Source organism: Hemicordylus capensis, chromosome 2 (genome assembly GCF_027244095.1).
Source record: "Hemicordylus capensis ecotype Gifberg chromosome 2, rHemCap1.1.pri, whole genome shotgun sequence".
NCBI classification, from domain to species: domain Eukaryota; kingdom Metazoa; phylum Chordata; class Lepidosauria; order Squamata; family Cordylidae; genus Hemicordylus; species Hemicordylus capensis.
In genome coordinates, this window is record NC_069658.1 from 167,962,355 (window position 1) to 167,989,496 (window position 27,142).

At 42.6% G+C, this 27,142-nt stretch overlaps 2 protein-coding genes across 8 annotated transcripts in view; one reads left to right on the forward strand and one right to left on the reverse strand.

The window, feature by feature from the left end:
* LOC128342566 (uncharacterized) overlaps positions 1 to 17,758 on the reverse strand; it is a 51,261-nt gene extending 33,503 nt beyond the window's left edge. Inside the window, exons 1-8 of one of the 6 annotated variants that reach the window (XM_053289982.1) lie at positions 17,668 to 17,758; positions 17,141 to 17,239; positions 11,124 to 11,169; positions 9,615 to 9,652; positions 7,402 to 7,530; positions 2,539 to 2,601; positions 512 to 629; positions 187 to 279 (exon numbers count right to left, since the gene is read on the reverse strand). In XM_053289982.1, coding sequence (XP_053145957.1) covers positions 187 to 279; positions 512 to 629; positions 2,539 to 2,601; positions 7,402 to 7,530; positions 9,615 to 9,619 — 408 coding nt within the window. In that variant the 5' untranslated portion in view covers positions 9,620 to 9,652; positions 11,124 to 11,169; positions 17,141 to 17,239; positions 17,668 to 17,758. Of the gene's footprint in view, positions 1 to 186; positions 280 to 511; positions 630 to 2,538; positions 2,602 to 7,401; positions 7,531 to 9,614; positions 9,653 to 11,123; positions 11,181 to 16,464; positions 16,865 to 17,140; positions 17,240 to 17,399; positions 17,645 to 17,667 lie in introns of those variants that run through there. The other 5 variants (XM_053289977.1, XM_053289980.1, XM_053289978.1 and 2 more) reach the window with 5 other exon arrangements.
* A 44-nt stretch (positions 17,759 to 17,802) lies between these two features.
* CHD1L (chromodomain helicase DNA binding protein 1 like) overlaps positions 17,803 to 27,142 on the forward strand; it is a 46,476-nt gene continuing 37,136 nt past the window's right edge. Inside the window, exons 1-6 of one of the 2 annotated variants that reach the window (XR_008315082.1) lie at positions 17,803 to 17,982; positions 21,440 to 21,552; positions 21,657 to 21,760; positions 22,788 to 22,902; positions 24,112 to 24,143; positions 26,485 to 26,566. Coding sequence is in view for 1 of the 2 variants with exons in the window: in XM_053289975.1 (XP_053145950.1) it covers positions 17,886 to 17,982; positions 21,440 to 21,552; positions 21,657 to 21,760; positions 22,788 to 22,902; positions 24,112 to 24,143; positions 26,485 to 26,566 (543 nt within the window). In the remaining variant the exon portion in view is untranslated. The remainder of the gene's footprint in view (positions 17,983 to 21,439; positions 21,553 to 21,656; positions 21,761 to 22,787; positions 22,903 to 24,111; positions 24,144 to 26,484; positions 26,567 to 27,142) is intronic. The other variant, XM_053289975.1, reaches the window with a different exon arrangement.

Genomic DNA, 27,142 nt, shown 5'->3' on the forward strand with positions numbered 1-27,142 from the left:
CAGTCTCTCCCCCGCCACCCCCACGGCAGTTCCAGAGGATTGTTCCAAGGTCATTTCCCAGCTATCCCCAATGCTGAAATCCATATACAAGAGCAACATGACAGGCAGATCACCACCTCTCTCTCTCTCTCTCTCTCTTTAGGGATGGTCTTATTCAGTCAAGGCAAACAAGTTTAGTACACATACCACTTTAATCTCCTCCTTAAGACACACTGGGATTCCATCCAGAAGAGAGAGGGGTTTTCTGTTTCTATAGCGATCAGTAGAGGCTTTGGCCATCTAAACAGGGAGAAATTTTTAAGATTAGGTAAGTCATGTAACATAGATTCATTCAAGGATACCCTATCTCTGTTACTACTAATTAATTGTACAGAATGGCAGGCTAAAGTATTCCCAGCATGAAACCTGGATCAGATAATTCAGCACAGGAGATCTGGCCCTCCCTCCATTTAAATGAGGCCTTTTTTCCAAAGGGAAAAGCAACACTTCCACCAAGAGAAGTCCAACATACCTTGATTATCTCCTCCCTACTTGATTGAACAATTGCTCGGAGGCGAGGATTGGATTTCTCAGCATCCAATGCAGCAATAATGTTCTCTGCAACCTGAAGTGGCGTTACCTTCCCAGATCTAACAAATATGCAAGAGTCAAGGCAGGAATACTTGAGTCTCCACTCTATCCCATTGTCAGGACCAGCCTGAAGAAATGGGCATCTGTGCCCCAAAGCAGCTTCAACTAATGTGGTCTCATCCTAGGATCCCCAAGATTGAGCCACTGGGCGCTTCAATCCAATAAAAGCCCACATTTTGAAAAGTTATAAATTTAGCCTTGGATGTTTTTTTCTGCTTCACAGCTTCACAGCTTTGCACTCTGAATGGAAGAAAAAATATATAAATAGGAGGTGTCCCACCCCTCACCCCCTATTGAGATCAGGACAGCATGGCAGTTTCAATTTATTATTCCTCATCCAGTCCATTACTGCCTGTAGGCAGGCATATAGAGGAGTTATGCCATTTCCTGATGATGATGTCATGGAGAAATAGATTTGGGTATCATCAGCCTATTGAGAACACCCTGCTCCAAATCCCCTGATGATCTCACCCAGCGGTTTCATGTAGATGTTAAAGATCATTGGAGATAGGATGGAGCCCTGAGGGACACCATACAATAGCTCCATACATATGTTAATGACATCCAAATCTATCTCTCCATGTCAACCATCAGGAACTGGCCTAACTTCCCTAAATGCCTGCCTGGAGACAGTAATGAGCTGGATGAGCGTGAACAAACTGAGGCTGAATCTGAGCAAGATGGATGTACTTATTGCAGGAGGCCGGAACTTAGGAAGTGGCTTAGATCTGCTTGTTCTGGATGGGGTTACACTCCCTCAGGTATGTTGTCTGGGAGTACTTCTGGATCCAAACCTCTCCCGCATCTCTCAGGCTAAGGCAGTGAGTGGTCACGAGAGCATTCTATCAGCTTCAGCCAATACTCCAGCTACATCGAGTTCTGGAGATAAGTGTCATTTAAACAGTGGTGCATATGCTGGTAACATCCAGACTTGTCTACTGCAACGCGCTCTACATTGGGCTGCCCTTGTACATAGTCCAGAAACTGCATTCAGTACAGAATGTAACAGCCAGGTCGGGTTTACCTGAAGAGATCATATTACACCCATTTTAAAAGAACTGTCTGCCAATCAGTTTCCGGGCAAACTACAAAGTGCTGGTTATTACCTACAAAGCCCTGAATGGATTGAGTCCAAGGTATTTAGGAGGACACCTTTTTCTTCATGAACCCCGCCGTCTATTAAGATCATCTGGGGAGGTTCAGTTGCAGTTGCCACCGGTTCGGTCGATAGTGACTCAAAACTGGGCCTTTTCTAGGGTTGCCCCAGGACTTTGGAACACACTTCCTAACGAAATTAGAGCCCCCACTTCTCTGGATGTTTTTAAGAAGGACTGAAAACATATCTGTTTAGTCAGGCTTTTAGTTTATAGTCTTCAAGTTTTAAGTTTAAGTTTTTATTTGTATTTTAAACTGCCTTAATTGTGTTAATGTTTTAATTGTTGTGTTTTTAGATTATGAACCACTCAGGGACTTGCATATGAGGTGGTATAAAAATGTGTTAAATCAATAAATAAATATGCAGATTATTTTTTAAAGGTAGACAGCTCACCTAAAATATATGTGGGAACAGGAAATTAGCACTACTGCATAATCTGAGTAAAAGCGTGGGGTGAAGCAGAGCTCACCTGGCAGCAGAAAAACACACATTTGCTTCTGTTGGCAGATACATCTGTCCATACCCTATGAACTATTCAGAGTGTGGAAGTGCAGGAGCAGACAGAAGAGACAATGGAGAAGGTTAGGTATAGACAACATGGTGCCCAAGATTAGTTTTCAATTTTAGGAAAGGAAAGAGGACCCACAAAACGTATCACACAGAAGCTGCAGCCTCTCACAGTACTCCTTTGTCACATGAAGAAAGGACAAGTCCCTCAAGAAGAGAGGCAGTGAACACTGCAATTCACTTACCGATAGCAATTCAAGTAATCTGGGATTCCTTTGAAACGGAAGGCAGTGCTAGCTGAATGTGGACTGTGAAGCAAGAAGGGAAAGGTAAGAACCAATAGAAACACACCGGTAACATGATATACTGATCAAGCAATGCAAGGCACAAGGGTCCCTTTTCTCATCATTTGCATCTAAGAAGTATCTGCCTATGACTGACTGCCTTTCGCTTTCCACAGACTAGATCTGATGTCCCCAACCTGTGGTACTCCATATTTTGCTGAACTACAACTCCCATTATCCCTATCCACAATAAAGTGTAGCTGTGGATGATGGAAGTTGGTAGTTCAGCAACAGCTGGAGTATCACAGGTTGGGAACCCCTGGATTAGAAGATTAGCACTTTGTGGTGGCACCTGCAGCGTCCTGCATATTGCTGTGAAATCCCACATATCTACCTGTCAAGAAGATACTAAATAAAACATGCTGCAACAAAGCCATGCTTGAGCTAAAGACCAGCTAGTTCCAGGGCTCATTTGCATCTCCATAGAAACAGAAATGAAGACTCTTCATTTGTAACAATACTTAATATATAGACAGAAAATGCAGAGTAGCACAAATTTAAGATTAGTGTAGGAATATCCAATCTTTTGAGACTGACAGGACCATTCCATCAGGATCATTCCATCACAGCAAGAAAAGTCAGCCGTGGTTTGCTTCAGCAAGTGCTTCTCATATTTCCATATGCACAAAATTTCAGTTATTCATTATTTTTATTTAAGACTATTCTCCCTTTCCACTCAGGATGCCCAAGGCAGCTACCATCATAAAACCACAACAAAACATGCAATAAAGCCAACTTCTTTTCTTTGCTAAGATGTGCATATTTTTTTGCAAGAAATAATATTTCAATAAATGATTAAAAAATCAATAATAAGGAACACCGCAGCAGAAGCTACACAAATAAAGGAAAAACAATACCAAATCAAGCAAACAAGCCAAAAGCCTGCCTAAACAGAGAGGTAGTCAGGATCCCTGTCTGAAGCCCATGCAAAGCCATAAACTAGGCTTGTGCGTTTCGATTCAGGCACAAATTGATTTGTGCCCCAAAATGGCAATTTTGGATGATTTGTCTACAAATCGAAACCAGAATTAGACCTCTGATAATTTACATTTACAAACCGAAATGACCTCCTCTTGGATCCAAATTTTGTTTACTTTGGAAAACACTTTGGAGCTCCATTTCAGCATTTTATATATATTTTTATTTTTACATTTATATCCCGCTCTTCCTCCAAGGAGCTCAGAGCGGTGTACTACACACTTAGGTTTCTCCTCACAACAACCCTGTGAAGTAGGTTTGGCTGAGAGAGAAGTGACTGGCTCAGAGTCACCCAGCTAGTATCATGGCTGAATGGGGATGAGAACTCGGGTCTCCCCGGTCCTAGTCCAGCACTCTAACCACTACACCACGCTGGCTCCCTTGCATTGCAAATTGTCCTTTTTGTCTCTCTACACTCCAGCAGCAACTGACTGAGTTTTTCAGAAGGATCAGCATAGCAGAAGATAAGATATGCAAAATGAGACACAGCTTTTCTGAATACATTCTTTTCAGCAATGAATGATATCTAGTTAAGAGAAATGCACTGTATTGTTATGCAATTGTGTGCTGAGAATGAAATGATTAAGATGAGAGTAGCCAATCCATTGTCAACTCTGTCTGGGCTGCTGAGAGTGCAAGACTTCCTCTCCTCCCCGCCCCTTTTCTCCCTCTTTATTATTTTGTGTGTAATTATTAAGATTCCACATGCCCTGTCCTATTTGCATTTAAAATATTTAAGCCCTTGCAGAAAACAAAATTCCAGCAAGAACACCTCTCTGCAAGTCTCTTTCAAGGTATATGGGAGACACAAGCTATTATGCTTGCTTAAAGCAAAAAAAAAAAAAAGCATACATTTGCTGGGTTATTAATAACACACTGGGAAGTAGCTCTTCTTTTACAATTGGACCAGCTCAGAGTGCACCCAATAATATTTTAATTTCTGAGCTCTGATGAGCTTAATTCCAAGCAGGTATTCAGTTTCTGCACTTACAAGTGGGGCTACCAGATGTTCGAGGCCAATGGACTCAAAGGAACAGCCCTACAAATATAATATTTAATACGAAATGTCAGTTTGGGTGTTACACTCAATTTTCTGGAGAGATCTTGAAAAATCTTCTAATTTAGGTTGAAGACCCAATCAGTTCCATACTTCGGCCCCTGCCCAGTTGCTATGTAATTTCACATAACTAAGTTCTCTAATTGCCTGCCACAACCCAGACTCCCATGGAATTGGCCTAAAGGCTGCTTTCTTAGGAATTGTCGAAGTTGGAGTGTCTTTGGGGTAGAAAGGGGTCTGCTGGGGCAGAACAGTGGGTTGGGTGGAAGTGCCCCAAGGGGGGCCTGCCACAACTCAGACTCCCATGGAATTGGCCTAAGGGCTGCTTTCTTAGGAATTGTCAATGTTGGAGTGTCTTTGGGGCAGATTTGGGGCAGAAAGGGGTCTGCTGGGGCAAAACAGTGGGTGCCCCAAGGGGTGCCTGCCACCACCCAGATTTCAAAGGAATTGATCAAAGGGTTGATTTTTGTGATTTCTTCCTGAAACCTCCATTATACCCTACGAGGACAATCTGAAAGACGCGCAAACTTCAAAAATTCACCAAATATCAACCGTTTGCCCAATTCCTTTGAAATTTTTGTGGTAGCTTCCACTCATTGGGCACCACAACCCCCACCCACTCTTTTGGCCATGTGACCCATTTTTTAATCCAAATTAATTCGGATTCGGATTAATTTGGATACAAAACAAAACTGAGGTGATTCGGAAGGCTTAATTTCGGACAAAATACAAAATGGGGTTGATTTGGATTAGGTACAAATCAAACCAGAAAAAATACAAAACGTGCAACCCTACGGCATAAACTTCATCCTCACTCTCATAAACCCCATCCCCACAAATCCCTATATTGAATCCTAAGATGAATCATTATCCATGGGTACCTCCTCTCCATGTATGATTATCAATGGGTACACTCTTTGGGAGACACTGCACTGTCTGCACCTGATACAGAGTTATTCAGGTCTTGGTGCTAATAATTCTGGGCTCACTCTACTGAATGGGTAGTTGCTTGCTTCCCTGAGTAGCAGAGTTGGCTGAGGTAGGGAAAGGGTTTCTGCTAGCATCAAGATTAATAATTTCCCTTAACTTTAAATATAGTGACCCACAAAAGTTGGATGCACATATGTATAAGACACAGGTCTGAGAAAGTGTGGTAACAAACCTCAGAAGCTATGGCACCTGAAAAGGTCCCCATGCAACCTGAGAAGCGCCCAGTGCCCAAACATTTCTACTGAACAGTGCCCGTTGCCCTGCCTGTTTGGTTCCCCCAAGTCTATAGCTTATCTACAATGATGACTGATCTTCTCTTTGAGGAATTCCAGAGTTTGAGAAACACTGTTTGAAAATAAATAGTGGACATGTTAGGAGACTACCAAATCCCCCTGACCTTTTCTTGTTTCCCAGTAGATAGACAGATAAATCATTTCATTGTGTAGCCATAGGCTATTACAATAAAGTATAAACAAACAACAAATTAAAAATACCACACCTCATATCAGTAAACATAACCATGTACACTGCTCTGGGCTCCTTGGAGAAAGAGCAGGATATAAACGTAAAAATAAATAAATAAAATTAAATACATTAATATACAGTACAAGAACTTAAAGAGTTTCATATCTATAGCTTTCATTTACATCATTTTTAGCCTACTTTCCAGTAGGCTTATGAGATCATCCGGCATTCTGTGTGTACACTTTGCAACGCCTGGACCAATATGAATCAAATCAGGTACAGTTGTAGGGACACAAAGCGACACCTCATTGGCATAGTTTGAGATAATGTCATGCACCCCAATCCAAGATGGCAGATGCATAAACTTTTGAGGCGCAAGTGGGCTAACTTGTGAACCGCTTAACCAATTTGAACCAAATTTGCTACAGCTGTAGGGATACTTCAACAGCATAGATTGTGATGATGGCATTCAACCCAAATCAAGATGGCGGACACAAACATTTGAGGCAGAAGTGCACTAACTTACAGTCTAACCAATTTGAACCAAATTTGCTACAGATGTATGGACACATAGGGATGTCCCAATGGGGTAGTTTGTGGTGATGTCATCCACCCCAATCCAAGATGGTGGATGTGTGAACTTTTGAGACTCAAGTGCACTAACCTGAGGACTGTCTAACCGATTTGAACCAAATTTGGTAAAGTTGTAGTGAGTGACACACAGGGACACCTCAATGGTGTAGTTTGTAATGTCGTCATCTACCTCGATCCAAGTTGGTGGACGCATGAACATTTGAGGTGCAAGAGATCTATCTTGTGGACCTTGATCTGAACCAAATTTAGTCCAGTTGTAGAGACAGTGAAAGGAAAGTAGGCTTATTAGTTCTTACTAGAACAACTTATTGTTTATCAGATACTAGATTGGCAGCAGCTCAAACAAACAGAGCAGTCTGGAAGCTCACATAAGTTACTGTATCAGACAAAAGAAAGCTCACACATGCTATTTCAGAACCTAAAAAATTGCTAATTAGCTGGCCCAAAATTTCCCCTCTTATTTCAGCATAGAAAGGGCAATGCAGAATATAGGGCATAACATCCTCAACTTGCCTCTGATCACAAAAACAAACAATCGGGTTTCGTAGTATATCTATGCTTTCTTCCACAGCCTGAGGAAAGATTTCTCTCTCTTTCACACTCAACTTTCTCTGGCTATTTGCTCTTCAGAGTCAGTTGGTGCAGCCAGATTTTTCAATCTCTTCCCATCACCTACTTGCCTTGCTTCCACCAGCTGATGAAGAACACTAGTCACATGTCCACACTTTTTTCTTTCGTCAGCAACCACTGGCATGAATGTGGGATCTTCAGTGATGTCAAGGTAGCGCAAGACAATTAAGTTGTTGAGCCTGCAAAGAAGCACATGACACTGAATAAGCATGAGAAAGGAAGAAAGTGTTGCAAGAGGCATACAAATAAGGCATTTCTGCCCAACACCAATTCAGAATGTTACCAGTTTTCTCTGTTACCTGCAGTTTCCTTCACTAATATGGATCCTGTCAATGCAGACATTTTTGCAGAAGTGAAACAATTTTATCAGATAACTTTTTTTTTTTTACACAAGTACTTACTAGGGCTACAGACTGCCAAAAAGTAGGACCCAAAAGCCATACCACTTAGCAAGATCAGGAAAGAACAACCTGGGAGGATGCTTCAAGGCATCATTTGACTACAGGGACTCTAGAGTAACAAGTGAATCCCTTCCCCTTCCAATATCCAGTCTCTATCTTGCACAATACCACCATCCTCCAGAAGATGGCCTCTGTTTCACTCATGCAAAAAACAAATCCAAATGCACAACAAGCTAATCCGGGCACAAAAGACGGATTGTTCAACTTGCATGACTGCATAGCTTAATGTGTGTCATGTATTCTCATTTGTGGATTTTGGAAGTTTTCCATTCAATTCACAGTTTTGTCAACACACGCACACAAAAAACAACCCTCACTAATGCTAGAATGCATAGCCTCATGATGATGCTGTTGCAGAAAGCTCACTTTGCCTGCTTGATATACAAGATAAAAGAGTTTCAGAAATAAGGATGCCTTAAGAATTTCAGACCTAAGAATATCATTGCTGTTTCAGTTCTGTACTCAATAATGTGTGTTGGGGGGTGGGGTGGGGTGGGGGAAGAGACATGTTGGCTGAAGGAATTCAGGTCGACGTATATAGACTATATTGAGAATCATTGTAATTGCTAGGTTTGATTATCCTGTTTCTTCTTTCTTGTTTCTTTTCTGTTTTTTACTTCTCTTTGTTTATATCTTTCTTAAAACAATACAATAATATTTTTAAAAAATTTCAGACAGGCTGGTAAGAAGGTAACGCTATAAACCAAAAAGCACCAGAGTATGATCATGAATATCTCACTTGGCTTGTTCCTCAACGTCTCCATTTCATCTTGCTCAGACATCAACCACTATGGGGTATGGTGATGCTTCTATTCATACCCAGACCTTTGGGAGTCAATAACCTGTGCCAGGCATTGCTAGGAGCACTATTACAGGGCCAAACAAGGCAAACTTAAAGAGGCCATTCATCCTTGCTTCATCACTTCATCCCAGCAGGAGAATCGGATGGGGAAGATGAACACCAGCATCCAAAAACTGCGTAGCAAAGCTGGCAATAAGAGTTATATCAAATGGGAATGCCAGGAGAGATGAACCACTTCTTCCATGCTACTTTTAGATGTGGCCTTTGGCAAATCTCCAAAGTCCAGGAGTCTTAGGAAAGACCACCAAATTATATCTGACATTTGGAAATGTCTACTGGACACAGTTAACTGAAGAAATATACATTTGGGCTTCTCTCAGTCTTGGTTCAACATAGTTTTGTGGGCAAGCATTTTCTAACATGAATGTAATAAAAAACAAAGAATCCAAATGAAAGATGTGAGTCTTGAATCCTGTCTGAAAATAAAAAAACACAGCATATTCACCAAACACTAAGAATCACTCTAAAGAAGTCCAAGAGCAGAAATTTCACAGAAAGGGGTTGAGATACAAGAATAATTACAAAGTTAAACTGTTTTGGTAAGAGCAACAAACAGAATTAGAAGAGGCTTATCGTGAGCTACATTTGATCCCCCCACATATTTCTCTCTCTTTTGTCAGTCATGAGTAATATCGATTAGTCGTGTGTGTGTGCGCGCTCCAGAAATATTTTGATAAAAGACAAAAACAACAAAATGGCTCCGCTTCTTCGAAGGACTGCAGACCTATAATACAGACCAGGCCTGCCCAGCTGTTTTTGGACTACAACTCCCATAATCTCAAGCCACAGTAGCCAATAGCAAAGGATTATGGAAGTTGTAGGCCAACATGTGCAGTATGGTCAAAGTTAAGCAGCCCTGATATAGACATTCCCTCTGGCACACCACAGTTCAGATCTGCTATAATCTGATATAATATTTGACTAAAATAAAAATACTCACCGCATTAAAAGTGGCACTAAACAAAGCTGACCAAAAGCCTATAAGGGAAAGACAATAGCAAAAAGGTTTGCAATTCTAGTAGAGCTTCTGTTGATTTTTGCTTGGGCTACATACAAATGTACAGAATTTTAGAGTGGATCTATTGCATTTTAGGTACCTGTACCATCTTCTCTCCAAAACTGAAATAATGGGAAACTTATTTTTCAGCAGAAGCCAGCTTTGCACAGCATTGATTGGCCAGCCCTTCTGCCAGTCACAAAGCCACTTCCCCACTTTCTGGAGCAGCTTTTAACGGGTAATTGTTTTTTAAAAAAAGATTCGAACAAATATTTGAGCAGAGAAACAAACAAGGTCCTTTAAAAACACAAAAGTTGACAACCCACCTGAATAACAGGTGAAGGGCATAGCCTTGAAGAGCTGATAGCAATCAGCTCAGATTTAGTCCTGATTTGACCCAAACACCTCAGGGAACAGTATGAACAGTTTAAAGAAGTTAGAAATCCAGGGAATGGGCAGTAATGAAACAGTAGCATAAACACACCCTAAAACCTATGTCCTAAGCTTTTTATTTTAATGTCTTGATTTTTGTCAACTTGCCCTATCTACAAAAGAGGTGCACTCTACACATGACTTTTAAAAGTTCTGACAGGAGTTCATACATAGCTCCCCACACACACCATAGACCCAATCCAAGTTCCACTTCCTGTGGCTCCTATTTACAGAAAAGTTAATTGTTCCAATGATGTGCTTGATGTAATGCACAGTTTGGCCTTTAGTTTGGTACCAAGTAAGATTGTTGGAAGAAATTCCCTGAACCATTAGGTGAACAGGAAAACCCTGCCAGCAGATGGCACAACCTGCCAAGCTACACTTGTCCACTTCAGGTGACCAAAGGGATTCAAGTGTAGGTCTGTCTCACAAATGTGTCTGTGGGAGTGGCGGGCACCAAGCACAGTCTTACTTCTGCAATTACTACTATAAATAACTGAGATATGCAGAAATGGATGGTGGTTGATAGCTGATCATTCTGTTTTTCTGAGGAAAAACCTCCAAACAATGCAGTTCTTCACACATGGACACAGACTGAACTAGATAATCAAATATATGGCAGTTATGAAACTGCCTGAAAAAGCATGAATTGATTCAATGTGTTGTTTTTTGATTAAAGATGGCAGTGGGGGTGCAAGTGGAAAGAGATTAGAAAATATTCTTCCTTTGCCACTCAAGTCCTGCTCTCTTTTGGTTTTCCCTAGTAAGGAAGATAGCCTGAGCACAAGTCCAGGGAAAGAAGTTGCTGGTTTTTTGTTTTGGGGTGGGGTTTTTTTTGTTCCTTTACACAGTTTCAGGTGCCTCAAGACGCTTCATTATCCCCATTCCATCACACCCTGCAGGAACAGATGGCCTTGACAGATCAGGCTACCCACAAGGTACAAACTTCGGAGTATGAGAAGACAGTGCATGGATAACATGTGCTTTTGATTACCTAAGTTGGAGTGATTGGATACTCACAGTGTTGGCCAAGTGCACAAACAGCCGTAGAGAGAAGCCAGATAATCTGGGATTCCACTGGAGAAAGAGAGAAACAGAACAGTTTGTGAACAGGACTGTAGAATCAGGCTGCTGGCCATCATGATATCACTTCTGACTGCATGGGCTTCGATGAACTGAAGCTTAATCCAGACAGAACAGAGGTACTCTTGGTGAGTGGCTCTTCTGACCATCTCAGTACTGTTCATCCTGCTCTGGATGGGGTTATGCTCTCCCTTAAAGGGTCACGTGTACAGTCTAGGGGTGCTTATAAATCTACTGTTATCATTGGATACCCAAGTACACCAGCTGGGACTCCTCTGAACACTGATAAGCCAGTGCTCTGGTAAACTCCAGACTAGATTGCTACAATATACTATACACACAGTCTACCTCTGAATCCTTCATGAGAACTATAGTTAGAGTTGCCATGCCCCCCGGAACTCTGGGTTTCACCCGGATTTTAAGCATCTCACCCAGATTACTTAGCCTATCTGGATTCACCAGGATTTCAGCTTTCATTTTAAAAAAAAAAACCTAAGCTCTAGCCCTGAAGAACAGCCCTGCTGGATCAGACCCAAGGCCCATCTAGTTCAGCATCCTGTTCCACACAGTGGCCCACCAGATGCTGCTGGAAGCCTACAGGCAGGAGTTGAGGGCATGCCCTCATTCCTGCTGTTACCCCCCTGCAAATGGTACTCAGAGGCATCCTGCCTTTGAGGCTGGAGGTGGCCTATAGCCCTCTGACTAGTAGCCGTTGATAGACCTCTCCTCCATGAAGTTATCCAAACCCCTCTTAAAGCCATCCAGGTTGAGGGCTGTCACCATATCTTGTGGCAGAAAATTTCACAAGTTGATTATGTGTTGTTTCCATTTGCTGGTCCTAAATTTCCTGGCAATCAATTTCATGGGATGACCCCTGGTTCTAGTGTTATGTGAGAGGGAGAAGAATTTCTCTCTATCTACTCTTTCCACACCATGCATGATTTTATAGACCTCTATCATATCTCCCTGAAGTCGTCATTTTTCTAAAATAAATAGCCCCAGGTGTTGTAGCCTTGCCTCATAAGGAAGGTGTTCTAGGCCCCTGATCATCTTGGTTGCCCTCTTTTGCACTTTTTCCAGTTCTATAATGTTCTTTTTTAGATGTGGTGACCAGAATTGTATGCAGTACTCCAGGTTTGGCCACACTATAGTTTTGTAAAAGGGCATTATAATATTAGCAGTTTTATTTTCAATCCCCTTCCTAATGATCCCTAGCATGGATGTGGCCTTTTTTCACAGCTGCCACACATTTAGTCAACAGTTTCAACACACTGTCCACCACGACCCCAAGATCCTCTCCTGGTCAGTCACCGACAGCAAAGATCCCATCACCGTATACTTGAAGTTGAGGTTTTTCGTCCCAATGTGCATCACTTCACACTTGCCAACATAGAACTGCATTTGCCATTTTGTCACCCACTCACCCAGTTTGGAGAGATCCTTTTGGAGCTCCTCACAATCCATTTTGGATTTTATTTGGTATAATCTGCAAATCTGGCCACCTCATTGTTTACCCCTATTTCTAGATCATTTATTAATAAATTTAAAAGTGCTGGTCCCAGTACAGATCCCTGGGGGACCCCACTTCTTACTTCTCCATTGTGAAGTAACACTTCTTACTTCTCCTTACTTCTTAAGGGCTAGACCTCACTTCTCAATTGTGAAAACTCTCCATTTATACCTACCCTCTGTTTCCTGTCCTTCAACCAGTTAGCAATCCACACATGTGGATGTCCCCTTATCCCATGACTGCTAAGTTTCTTCAGGAGTCTTTGATGAGGAACTTTGTCAAAAGCTCGACAAACCTTGTAGAAGCAGAGTTTTGGAGCAAAACGTGCAGTCACTATTCTGCTCAAAAATTATTTTCAAGCCAATTTACATGATATGAAAATTAGGCACCCGGATTTGGGAAGCCAGAATATGGCAACCCTAACTTCAGTTTATCCAAAATATAGTTGCTATGTTATTAACTGAGCCTGACAAAAGCAGAAGTATAGTTGAGCCAGATCCCAGCAGAGTGTCGCTGTGGCCCTTTCCCCAGAGTGATAGTCACACACTGGAGCTTGTGCTCTCCTGTCCTCTACCCCATCATCATGCCTCACATCCCCCTCTCCAGACCATCCAGACATTGGGGCAAAGCCCAAAATCAGCAATGATAATCAGAGGAGTTGGGGAGAAAGAGACTGAGCCACGTTGGAGACTCTAAGCGAATGGGAAAGCACATGCCTGAGTCTCCCGAAGGGGAAGAGAGGTAACCTCCCTGCCCAGTGCACCTAGCACTACCTTTCTCAGTGTCTCCTCTCTCCCTACCTGAAAATGGAGGAGAAGTAGATCAACTGCTACCAGTCTATCTACCAGTCAGAAGGCTACAGACCACCTCCAGCCTCAAAGACAGGATGCCTCTGAGTACCAGTTGCAGGGGTGCAACAGCAGGAGAGAGGGCATGCCCTCACCTCTTGCCTGTGGACTTCTCAGAGGCATCTGGAGGGCCACTGTGGGAAACAGGATGCTGGACTGGATGGGCCTGATCCAGCAGGGCTGTTCTTATGTTAAATGCCAAGCAGCTGCTCTTCTGCCTCACTGTTGTTTTTAACACAAACTAAGGCAACAATCCTGTGTGCAAGTGAGAGTAATCCCATTGAACTGGGCTTGTTTCTGAGTAAGAACAGGTATACAAAGAAATAACAGGAAAGGTGTTGCAGAAAAGTTATTTATCCACTATAAGTAGCTGTACAGGAAGCAACTTTAACTGAGAAACAAGAGTTTGATATTACTAACTAAAACATAGGCTAAGAAAAGAATAAACCAGCTTACAGTCTCTTATGCAGAGAGAGGGAGAACCTCTCAGTTTGCATTCAGGACGTCTCAGTTTGCATTCAGGCAAGTAAGAAGGCTAACAGAAACGTAGACTCCACTCCCAAGCCTGAACACAGACACAACACATATAGACAAGTATGCCCCTAGACAAGGGCAGAGACAACGCCTATCTAGCAAATCCCAACAAAAAGCATATTTGTGTTTTTTAAAAGGTGATTCCTTTGTCCTTTGACTATCTTTTTATTACTCTGCAGCCATTACTTACTTCCTAATCCTTGACCTCTAGAGACAGTCAGAAAACTCAGGGGTCTGTTTAGCAAAGCTCTGAGACACAGCAGGTGACATTCAAACTATATTACTCTTGAGTAGACCCGCCATATTAATGGGACACATCAGCCACACCCACACTTAGCATAGTGCCTAAACGTGTACTTAAAATATTGCCAGTTAAGCAGGTTTAAGATAGCTTGACTTGATTGTATATGGGCTAAGTAGTTTTTATATAATCGTATTACAGGTTTTACACAAACACACATTTACATAATTAATGCATACATGTTACATTTGCCCACACCTACAAATTAACATGGCCCAGTTTTCTTTTTTGGTACAGGTGGAGTCTTGCCGAAATCAAACAAATACTGAAGTATGAGAGTTAATTTTCTGAAGTTAGACTTATGTTTAAAGACTTTGTGCTGGATTTTTATTTAAATTATGCTGCTACATATAGTGTATTATCTTTGTGCTAAAAATTGCTCAGGGTATTGTAAAAAGGAATATTTCACTTTCATTCTCAAAACAGATCTTTGAACTTTTTTTTAGGCAGGATGTTAAGCACAGGGAGTGGGCAACAAGATGTTGCTAGATAATTAGGGCAGGGGGACACAGTATGCAGGATGTAATAAGATAAAGTGGAAGTGGAACTGCTTTGCAGGCTGAATTAGCATTGGAAGAGGACTAGATCAAGAACAAAGATCTCAGGCTTCTTCCTGAATTCTGTGAGCTGGGGAAACACCCTAAATTAACTGCTTCTCTGCAACTTGGGGTTGGTTGCATTTTCCTTTTTAAAGAACTTGCTCAGTATCAGCAACACATGCAAGCCACGAGTTTTAAAGTGCAATCACTATTAGGTTCTTTTTCAAAATGAAAAGAGAAACTGGGAAGATAAGTGTAGAGAATATTGGGGGGAACAAAAGAAAGAATAGCTACTGATGATAACCTCCCACCTTCTTTATCATGATGATGATGTCATTTTGAAGTAATATAAAGGTTTTATAGGAGGCCTGCACAACATAATGCCCGGGGTCTGGATCTGACCCTCGGGGACACTTTTGCTGACCCGCAGGTAGGAACATGCTGCAGCCTGCAGCAACAGCAGGAGCCACTAAGAGCTCTTGGTCTGTCCTGCTGAGCAGCAGCTACTCAATGCAATTGGCTAGCAGAGGTGCACCTAGGGCACAGTATTTTTTTAAACACATTTTAACACCATCATTGACTGAGAAGGATTTGGGGGGCCCCAAGGTGGTGTAGAATCCCGGGACTTCGGCCCAGAAGTCCAGAGGTAAGAGCACCTCTGTTGGGTGGTTGAGTGCTTTGGTGCTCCACCACCACGTTGCTGGATCTACCCCTGGGCCAGAACCTACTGATCCCTCCCCTATTTCCCATCTTTTCCCCAACCCTCTGCTCCCTCACTTTCATTCATATTCTTACTTTTAATGCAACAATTAATGTGCTGAAAATTGACCTCAGTCTCCATATACCAAGTCATGGTTGGTGCAACCCACAGGCTGAGGAACTCTTTCCTCCCTGGACATCTGGGTCAAAGTCCAGGGCCTCCACCCCTGGGGGCCCACCAATCCTCTTCAGTCTGTTGTGGGCATATAGTTGCTGCACCAGGCGGCCGAGTATGACCTCTGCTTTACAGACAGAGGGGGGAGTGGGGGGAAATATGTGGAGTGGGATGGGACTATGTTCAGTCGCCTGTTGAAATGTTTCTGCTAATGCCTGTTTGGAGAAATATACCCGTTTTATATGCTTACATTCCTATGAGTTCAGTTGCTGTTTGTGCCCTCAGGAACTTACCTGTTAAAAATACTGTGTGTGTCACTGTGTGTGAGAGAAGGGAGATGATGCCTAAATTGCCGGGGGGGGGGGGGCCGGCGGCTCCAAAGACCTCTAGGTCCAGGCTCCAAAGTTACCTGGGGGCACCTCTGCCCATAGGCGTTGCGGTGCACCCCTGTTTCATCGTCTTAGCGGGGGCGTGGGTCGAGTTGCTGTCATGAGGGAAAGAACCGGCCTTTCACATTCACTGGGGCAGTGGAGGTGCTGCGGACTCCAGCCGGTCTCCAAGTTAAGCACAGCAGCAGGGCTGTGCAGAAGGAAGGCGGCCGCCAATCGCCCTTGGCGGCCGCTCCTGCCCGTACACCTTCCTCCTCCTGCTCTCTGCAGTTACAATACTCACCGCATCTGCCGGCGGCCTCCCGGCTGCCTCAACTTGGCCGGGCTTTCGCCGCTGGAAGGCTGTGCCCGAAACCCCGGAGAAGCGCCGTAAGAAGCCCAGATAGAAGAGGAGAAGCGGGGCTCCTGTCAGCAGCGCCAGCAGCGGCGGCCAATACTCCTCTTTCCCCATTGCTCCAAGAAGACTTCGGCGGGAGGAACGCGACAGAAACGCGTCCGAATAGGCTGCCCTGCCCTCAGTTTTGGCCTTGGCGTCCGCTAGAGGCGGAAGTGAAGGAGTGACAGCCGGGCTGCTGCTTTTGCTTTGGAGGGACTGAAAGGTTCCGCTCCAATCGTTGGCACTGAGAGAAATGGAGGGATTTTCTGCAGCGGATCAAGAGCTGTTCCAGAGACGCCCCCCCCACCCCTTGCCCCCTCATCTGCTGCCCCATTTCTGTTTCAAAAATCCAACATGTGGGGCACAGTCACACAGCCCGCCCACCCATTGGTACACTATGCCCCTTCTGCAGCCGACGCCCCCCGCTTATATCTCCCCGCCCCGCTGCAGCGTATGAGTACTGGGAAGGAAAGTACTACTGCCGCGTGACGGTGCAGAGAACCGCAGCCCCCCTTACTCGCGAGTGATATCGCATGCTTCGCGGGGAGGCTACTCCAGAGGGAAGAGCCAACCCTCAACCTACCAGATGCAACTGATGCAGCTCCACGAAAGCTGCTGCTGCTCCTACAAGAAAGCTGCTGTAACTCCGGAGGAATTCATTTGCTGTCAAGTTCGGCCGGCTCTGGTGGGAGGAAGAGGCAGCTTTTTGAACCAGACAGAAGGGCAGCGGCAGAGCAAAACTCACACTCGTTTTGCGTTTGCCCAGAATGACCCAAGCAGATGCCCAGTTATCCTAACTTTTTCAGCCCCTGCCCTTGTGCCTTTAATAACTGGACTGGAACCTGAGACAAGTAGGCTAAGCCCGGTGTTGATGGAAAGGAATAACCGCGCCAATTTCGGGTGTATCGGGTTGCTGTTGTCACAGAGGAGCAGCGGGGTCAATAGAACTGGCAAACTGAAGCAGGAATCTTGGGCGCTTGAGAAAACAGAGCAATCCTTAACTCCTCGGGCATTACATTCATTGGCTTCAATAGGACTCATTCGAGTTTTTTAGCATGTAGTCGCCGACTACTAGTCGGTGCATCAACAGAAGCCGGGAACGGTACCAACCTAGGGATCGACCGCTGCTGCCGCCTACAGGGATGAAAACTGGCGCGCGCAGCGCCACTGTGGCCCAGGGAGGAGCCCTGCCGTTCTGGCCAATCACAAACGTGGTGTTCCTTCTAACCAATGGGCTCAAATCTTTCCATTCCTTTCCTTCCGGGGGGTCGGGAAGCAAGCGTCTGCTAGTCAGCGCGCGGCTGGAAAGCAGAGTGCGTGATTTAGTGATGTCTTGCTTTTTTCAGGCTCTTTCCGATAAGTACACATTCAAGCAGGCAAGAGAAGGCATTGAAGAGGAGCAGTTAACTCAATGGGGACTAACAGGTCAGTGGGGTTAACATTTTTGCCCTTAGACCAGTCGTTCCCTAAATGATGAGTCCAGACACTTTAGGAGCACATCGCATGATTTATGTTGTAATTGCAGAGGGGAATAGAGCATCAGGGAAGAAACTAAGTTTCTGTACTGTCTTCTAGAAATGCACCTAAGTAATCTTGGAGCCCGGAGGCCTTTGGAGGCTCCCCACTGCAAGTTAAGCATCTTTTTTTAACACATAGGTTCTTGAAGGCTTAAACCACACCACTCAGGACAAACTAAAGTGGAGGAGAAGGGGGTCCAGGGTGTGTGGAGGCCCTAGATCTTGGTCCCGAAGTCCAGGTGTCACCTCTGCTGTTTCCCCTGGCCTCCGAACGCTGGGCATTGAAATTTGCTGAGGTTGTTGACTCTAGTGCCCAGCAGAAATACAAACACACTCGCATTCACACTGCAATTCCACAGGGGCCCTTTCAAAAAAGGAAACCAATGTTAAATCAATTTAAACATACAACTTAGCTATACAGGAAACTCTCAGATTTCCAACACAATTGTAATTTACAATTTACAACACAAATTCTCAGATTTACAACACAATTGGTTTCTGAAAACTGTGTCTTAAGACGTAATGCCTTAACTTGGAACCTATTTCCCCATAGGAAACAATGTGATAAATGTGGGTTTGATTCCCAAAAAATCCCATACCAAGGCCCTCTATAAGATACCCTCTTTTTTTCCACTTGCTGCTATCAAAGCTAGAGTGTCAGTCTCAGACATGAAACCGTGGAGAATCAGGAGTTTCCCTTCCTTCTTGGATCTTTCTTGCTTTCCCATGGAAGGAAGGGCTGCAACTGGGCAACTCACCTCTGTTATCTCCTTCTCAAGCAAAACAAGATGGGGAAGAAAGGAGTGCGGGGCAGGAAGCAGCATATGGGCTGGGAAAGGCCAGGCTCTTTTCTTCTCACAGTCACCTCACAGCAGCTGGGCCTGGAGGAGAAGGAATTGCTGAAGGAGTGGTGATGGCAGTGGCTTGATGGGCAAGTTAATCAATCCCTCTGTACTCTCAGATACAGCAGCAGCTGTCTCCACAATTGGAACATGGGAAGCTGCCATATACTGAGTCAGACTATTGGTATTGTCTACACAGTTGTCTACACAGTATTGTCTACACAGACTGGCAGCAGCTTCTCCAAGGTTGCAGGCAGGAGTCTCCCTCAGTCCTATCTTGGAGGTGCCAGAGAGAGAATTTGAAACCTTCTGCTCTTCCCAGTGCGGCTCCATCCCCTGAGGGGAATATCTTACAGTGCTCACATGTGGTCTCCCATTCAAATGCACCAGGGCAGACCCTGCTTAGCTAGAGGGTCAAATCATGCTTGCTCCCACAAGACCTGCTCTCCTCTGCCAGCCTCAATGCCAGTGTGAGCCTGAGCTGACATTGACACCTCTTCCTCCTCTAGCCCACCCACCAGCAGCCATCTGGCAGAGCCTTTGCAGTGAGTGTTGTAAAACTGAAACACTTGTAAAGTTGAAACAAGGTGACAATTCACAAACATCTTTTATTTTATTTTTATTAATCAATTTTACATATATTCTTAATGAAAAATAAATTAACAAAGTTTCACAAACAAAAAGTTCAAATTAAGCAGAAAGAGGTTAACATTCAGGGAATATGTACCAGGCAAAAGACAATCAGAAAAATAAGAATAGAATAAGAAGTGTATACACATTTCAAAGAGAAATAGCTTCTAGAACGTAAAATATTTCTTAGCACCATGAAAGGTATCCAGATGTTTATTATGATATGAGGATACCAACGGTTAATAAAACAATCTGAGGTGAAAGCCCCCCAAGAAATTCAGAGTTGTGTTAATTTGTCAATTTCTGACCTGAAAGGGGACAGGCCCCTAGGTTAGCCTTTCTTCAAACATCTGCCTCCGGTTACTCAGAGAGCTGGAGAGCACTAAAAGTCTGGTTCACCCTCCACCAAACTAGCTGGAGGAAAATTTCCATGTGCTGTCAAAACTCTTTTTACTTGGCCATCATAAAACATAACATCTTCTCCCCGTGCCCCCGGTTTCTCAGTGACGGAATCATTGCTTTGCTCATGTATCCAGATTTAGTTACTGAGGGAGGCTCTGACAGATTGGGTCTGTTGTTGTCTTACAATTTTAAGAACTTTCCTCAGTAAGTAGGTTAGTTTATTGATATAACCACAAGTCATACACAAATTAAAACATAATAAAACAACATAAAGCATAATAGCTAATACATCATGCTTAAAGAAAAACAGATAAGACATAAGACAGTAAAAAGCATAACAAACTAAACAACATGTTTGAAAACAAAAAGAGATATAATCCTAAATACCTAACTATAGTCACAGCTCTGATGGGTACAACTCAAATAAGAGACAGCTAGTCCTGGAACTACAACTTAGCCAGATGTGTAGCATCCTAATTTTAAAAGACAATAAAGCAAAAACGGCTGCTTCATAACGAATATACAGAAACACATCCTCCAGCAAGAAATCAACACGTTCTCTTTCAGAACTTGTGAATTTATCAATGATCTGAATGTGTTTTTTCTCGTATTGTTCCTTCCATAAAAGGAGCAGTGTAGGACATAAAGTTTAATATTCTCCACTTGCCCCTGGCTGCAGGGGTAGAGGTGCTGTTTCATGGGAACTTTGTGAAATCTACCCTCAAATTATGCCGAGGGCATGGTTTGAAAACGTAAACTGGTAAATGCCTTCTTTAGTGGTGCGCTGGTGAGGAGGTTGAGTAGGTACTGCAAAGTGGATCTGTTTTTCTTGGAGTGAGAATACCACAGGGAGAGTTTTGAATGGTTGCACCAAACCAGCATCTTGGCTGGCGTCCTGCTCAAAGAGCCATTCACAAATTTCCCCCCTACCCCAGGACTTAAGTTCCTTTAGTGAAGGCAGAGAGTACATTTGCAGAATATGGGGTAGCATATCTGTCCTCTGATTCCCCTCTTGGTAGTGCCAACAGCATGATTTAACTAGATGGTCTTCCAGAAAGTTGTCAAGTTTCTTAAAATATTTTAGCAGTATCAAATGGACTCTAACAGAGATTGAGGGCAGCACCTTCCTCAGTAGTTGCAGTCAGCTTCATGTTCTAAAACATTTCAGCACGTCATTATTGCATAATCTTCTAGTTCTGAACGTGCTATATAAAGGTAAGTCCCACTGAAGTCAGTGAGACCTGTGATTAGGAATTAACTGTAATTTCCCACTCCCCTGGAAATGCCATGTCTAACCCTTTGGCTCCACCTGGTTGTATATTGGTTGCTTGTATAGGTTATAAGTTCCTGCATGAAGCGCTTTCAGAGGGAAAGCTTAAGGAAAGCAGATGGTTGAACTAAGCGGAACTAGCAACCTTTGGACAGCTTTATGAGATTGTGCAACCTTTTGCATGTACATCATCTAATCTTTCTCTTCCTTTTTTAAATTAGGCATTTGTCTACGTTCTTATCAGCTAGAAGGTGTAAACTGGCTGACACACTGCTATGGAAAACTGCACGGCTGCATCCTGGGTGATGAAATGGGTCTCGGAAAGACTTGTCAGGTGTAGCACTCTCTCCTTTGGTAGAAAATCTGCTCTTTAGTTATTGCATGGTGGATATAACTTTACTATAGTTAATCACATCCAAATTTCTCCACCCATTCCAGGCTATTTCTCTGCTTGTTGTCTTAAGTGAGAAATTTAAGAAAAGGCCTTTTTTGATCCTTTGTCCTCTGTCTGTATTGAATAACTGGAAGGAAGAACTGGAAAGGTAGGTTTTAGCAAATACTTATAATCTTCTCAAATCACTGAAGCACAAAGATGCTTAAAATGTATGTGCACATTGTAAAATCTATATTATCAGTTAAATAGTGAGGACTTGTAATTTTGGCACTAAGCATTCCAAATCTTGTACATGAGGATGTTTCCACACAGGGATATTTTAGTGAATCTGGAAGCGCTTTGATTCTGTAACAGAATCATTTCTCTCTGCACTATTATTTTGACAGGCATACTGGATTTTTGTATTGTTGTACTCCTATAGTGTATATCTACAGAAAATCCATACACTACCCAGGTGGCAAAACAAGGGTCTTTTTCCTCCTTTTTGATCATCGGGGTGTAAGCATAGAGAGGCAAGATGGTGCAGTGTGCCTTGGGTCCTTGGTACAGCACAGCGCTAATAGTTCAGTTTATGAAAGGCATTAGAGCAACTGGCTGTAGTCAAAATATAGGGCTTGGAACCATGCAGGAATTAGGATGAAGGAACAAATTGAAATGCAGCTATCTTGGTCAATGTGGATAATGGAAAGACAGGCATTGAAGCTGGTGGAAATGCAGGAGTGGGATGCTAAAAAAAGAAAGAAAAAAGAATACCAGCCAGAGAGCATCATGAAATGAATAGAAGGTTCAGAAGGAGTTATTGGGTTTGCTAACAGGCTTTTGTCAGTAGTGTTTAAACCATGGCTGATAGCCAGAGTCAAGGACAGCTGCCTTTCTTAGGAAGCTGTGTGCTACATTGCCCTTCACGATAGGTTCTGCAGAAGATAGAACTGGCATCCTTTTCAGACCTCCTCTAGATCAGAGGAGGAACCATAGCTAAATGATGGAGTTCACATCTTAAATACAGAAGATCCCAGGTTCAATCCCTGGCATGTCCAGTTTAAAGCATCTTGAGAATCAACAGCACTGGGTTAGGTGGACTCAGTTCAAGGCTGCTTCATATGTTCCTAGTTTCTGATTAAAGCAGTGTGCTCTGTCTCTTGCTCAATATAATCTTTTTTTAAAAACCAAAACAGATTTTCTCCAGGCCTTTCCTTGGTGACATATTCAGGAGACAAGGAAGAAAGGGCTGAACTACAGCAGGACTTGAAATCAAATAATGACTTCCACATCCTGCTGACTACCTATGAGGTACTTGTCATTGTTTACAGTAATAAATATTTAGGACTGTCAATCTACTAATATTTTGGAGGCATGCATGTCGTTTTCCCTACCAACTGCATTTGTGTCCCCCATCCAATTTAGCTGTGGTATGAATTTGTCTTTGCTTTAGCCTAAGATCTACAACAAGATTTTTTTTCTCTCTCTTTTTTTTCTTTTTTTCTTTTGGTAGCTGTTAGCAAAAATATCAGTTTCCAGAGGGACTGAGAGCTGAACCTTCTCTTCAGTAGACATTCTCTCTCTCTCTCTCTCTCTCTCTCTCTCTCTCTCTCTCTCTCTCTCTCTCTCTCTCTCTTATATTTTTGGCTAAATGGTCCATTCCAGGATTGACCAAATTAGAGCACAAGAAACAAGACAGATAGAATAAGGATGTGAGAAAAGACAAGATGATTTTGTTTGTGTGAGCACAGTGCTCTGATGTTTTGGGTGATGGGTTCCTGTCCTCTGAATGACATTAAAGGATGTGGAGGATGGAATGAGGGAGGCTCAGGTGTCGTGCACGCAGGACAGGGCCTTCTCTGTTGCTGCCCCCAGACTCTGGAATGCTCTCCCGGTGGCTGTTCACTCCTCAGTCTCCATCACAGCTTTTAGAAAAAGTGTAAAATCTTGGCTTTTTGCCCAGGCATTTATCTGATTATATGCTGCTGCTCTTTATAGTCTGTATTGCTTTTATGCTTTTGTTTTAAATTTTTAATCAGATTTGTTTAATATTTTTTTCACTTAATATTTTAATTGTGTCTTTTTTACCATCTTGTGTTTAAATTTTTGCTTTCATTAAAGTCTTGGGATTGCTTTAATGAAAGGCGGTATATAAATTTAACAATCAATCAATCAATCAATAAACAAACAAACAAACAACCTTAGAGCAAGACGGAAGACATTCTGAAGCTATGGAGAGTCGTTTATAAGACACATTCAGAATTTCTAATCTGGTCATGTTATGGCCTTAAAAAAAAAAAAAGCATTTGTTTTCATATCTTGATCTTGCATCTGCGAGAGTAATAGATGAAGGAGCATGGCATCTAGGAGGAGCATTGGGCATGGGTTCACATGCCCAAACTCCCAGCTTAACACTCAGCTTCTCAATTCATTCACTTCTTCTCCATCAGCAACTGGTTTGTGGACCTTTTCTCCTGCATCATTTCAGCAATGCATAACTTTTCTTTTGCTTGATTGCAGCTGTGCCTCAAAGATGCAGCATTTTTAAAACGGTGAGTGTGTTGGATTTATACACAGGACAAGGTTACTACCATTCTGCTGTAGCGTTTCAGATTTGGTCATCTCCGCAGCCTTCAGCTAGCAGCTATTTTCCTTTGGAACAATCTTCTAGCTGTCATGGCTAAGCTGGAATGGGGATAGGGTTTTAATGGTTGATGGTTTAGGCTGACTAACTGAATAGTGGTGGTAATGGTGGCGGCAGAGGAAGAGGAATTCCCCACTCCTCCTGAAATAGGGTACCCTTTTTTTTAAAAAGAACTGTCATTATTTTTGTTCTTGATTGTTGGCAGCTATCTTGCTCTTATCCAGCTTCTGCAAAGAAACGTTTCAGTTTCTCTTAATAGCTCTTGGCTATTAAAAGGAGAATCTAAAGCCATTTGCATAAGAAGTTGTTTTTGATCACACACAAAATTTGACAGGCTGAATTATTCCAATTATTATTTTTTTTAAAAGCCCTACTTATTATGGAATAGTTCCATTGAGTCTGTAGTAGGCTAAGAGATACTGGGATTATGGTCAAGCAAAACCATTTTGTTTTGGATAGTTCCCTCACTGACCATGTACAAGCCAGTGTGACCCAGTGCTTAAAATATTGGGTTTTGGTGTGGGAGACTGGGCTTCAAATCCCTCCTCACCCTTTTAGGAAGTCATGCTGCGTTTTAATCCCTTCTCTATAAAATAAGAATGGCAGTTCACAGAATAATGCTCAGGATCGTTTATAAAATAAGGATTGTAAAGCATAGTTACATACTGTACTCTGTCTATAGTAATATTCCAGTAGACCTCAGTGGTAAAACATTCCTTAACCATCTAGCTAGTGGCCTGTGTCCATAATCAGCTATTTCTGCTGATGACAACGCTTTAAAAAATTAATACAAAAGTATGATACAATTATAACAAAGAATACATTATACAATTATAACAAAGAGTAAGGGAGCACATCATCATTCAATTTTGAATTTCAAAAAGTAATAAAGAGTACAAATCTGTCTGCTTTTACATTCAGTTCTAAAATATTAGTTTTGTAATTAGTGTAATATACCAAATATGTTTATAAAGTAAAGTGTTCTGTCAAGTGGATTTCGACTCCTGGCACCCACAGAGCTCTGTGTTTTTCTTTCGTTGAATACAGGAGGGGTTTACCATTGCCTCCTCCCACGCAATATGAGATGATGCCTTTCAGCATCTTCCTATATCACTGCTGCCTGTTATAGGTGTTTCCCATAGTCTGGGAAACATATCAGTGGGGATTCAAATCGGCAACCTTCTGCTTGTTAGTCAGGCCTTTCCCCGCTGCGCCACTTATACCAATAAGTTAATGAAGGTGGATATGAACATTTCCAAAGAGATTGAATACAGAGTCTTGCCGCTGATAACAAACAAAAAACCAACTCTAAATCATCCTCTAAAACTATCCTTTGACATAACCAAAGAGGACTATTTTTGGATCATATATTAAGATGTATCCTGTTATCTCCTTTATAACATCTAGAACATTCAACCAGAACTGTGCAATTAAAGGACATGTCCAAAACAAATGGTAAATGCCAGCTTTAGGGCTTTGCCATCTCCAACTATCTTGACCAGAATTATAAATATGTGACAACCACACAGGGGTTAAGTATCAATGGTACTGTAACTTCAAGAAACTTTCTTTTAGATTGAGTAACATTACCCAAATAATGACTGATGATGACTGCTCTATTCAACAGATGTCACGGAGATCTATTGTTTCTCAGTTTGCTGGTTCAGGCTTGATGGTACCCACAATGCTAATAATAGGACTTGATACAATGGATTTTCTGCTTGGATTATTGCTTTTTTTATTTGGGAAACTGTAGACCAAGTAGAAAAGAGGTTAACTTGGAACAATTGCTGTTGGTGTGTGTACAAATGTGAGCTTCATGCTGACATTCTTATGACAAGCTTCTTATCTTGATATAATCTTATATAACAAAATGTGGGTCCAGATTGTGGCATTATTGGGCAGGGAGATTAATTAATTTTGCATGAAATGTGAAGCCATTGTTTACGTCTGAAACATCACCACATCAGTGGCCTCCACAGAACATTGTGTGTGTGTGTGTGTGTGTGTGTGTGTGTGTGTGTGATTTATTCAAGTCTGCTAGGGAGAGAAGACTAATGGTGGTTGTTTGTCCAGCTCAAGGTGGAGGAGCATGTGGTGTTAAAGTGTTCACTTGGGAGCAGGGAGAAACAAACCTTTTTCATGGTACTTAAGACAGTCTCGTCTCTATGTTTTGGGAAATCAGGCACATATCTTGTCTGGATGCCCCTGACATCCATAGTCTCTAATATTCTTTGTTTTTTATGCAGTTTTAACTGGGCTTGTGTTGTTGTGGATGAAGCTCACAGACTGAAGAATCAGGAGTCATTGCTTCATAAAACACTCTCTGAGGTCGGAAAATTGTACAATCCTTTTTTTCTCTTTCTTCCAAAGCTTGTATGTCTTTCTATAACCTTCAGACTTGAGTTATATTAGGTTAAGGATCCTTCCCAGTTTTGTGTGTGTTTGTGTGTGTGTGTGTGTGTGTGTGTGTATTTCAATGCCTTGCTTGTCTTGAGGATTCAGAATTGATTAACAGTGCATCGTAAAAACAGAGAAGAAAGGGATTAGAAAATCACAGCTATACTAAAATATGTATAAGACTAAGTGCTCTGCTTGTGTTTTGCCCCCACTCTGCATCAACTATAGAAATGACTCTGAACACTGAAATTCTCCTAGAAAACGCTCCAGTTTATGCAGTGTTTTGGAAGGAAGTTCATAGCTCTGGGCCAGCCTTGCTAATCTGTGCACCAAGCAATCTGTGCATTTTGAGATGTATAGTAGTCTTGGGGGAGTCCAAATCATGGCCTGACATGGCCTTGCCTTCCTCTACCTTAACCCTACAGACTTTCCAGAAGCTGGTCTTGACCCTCTTGTGTGACCGCTAGCCAACTGCCCTCCATCAGTGCCTAAAGTATAGATTCTGGC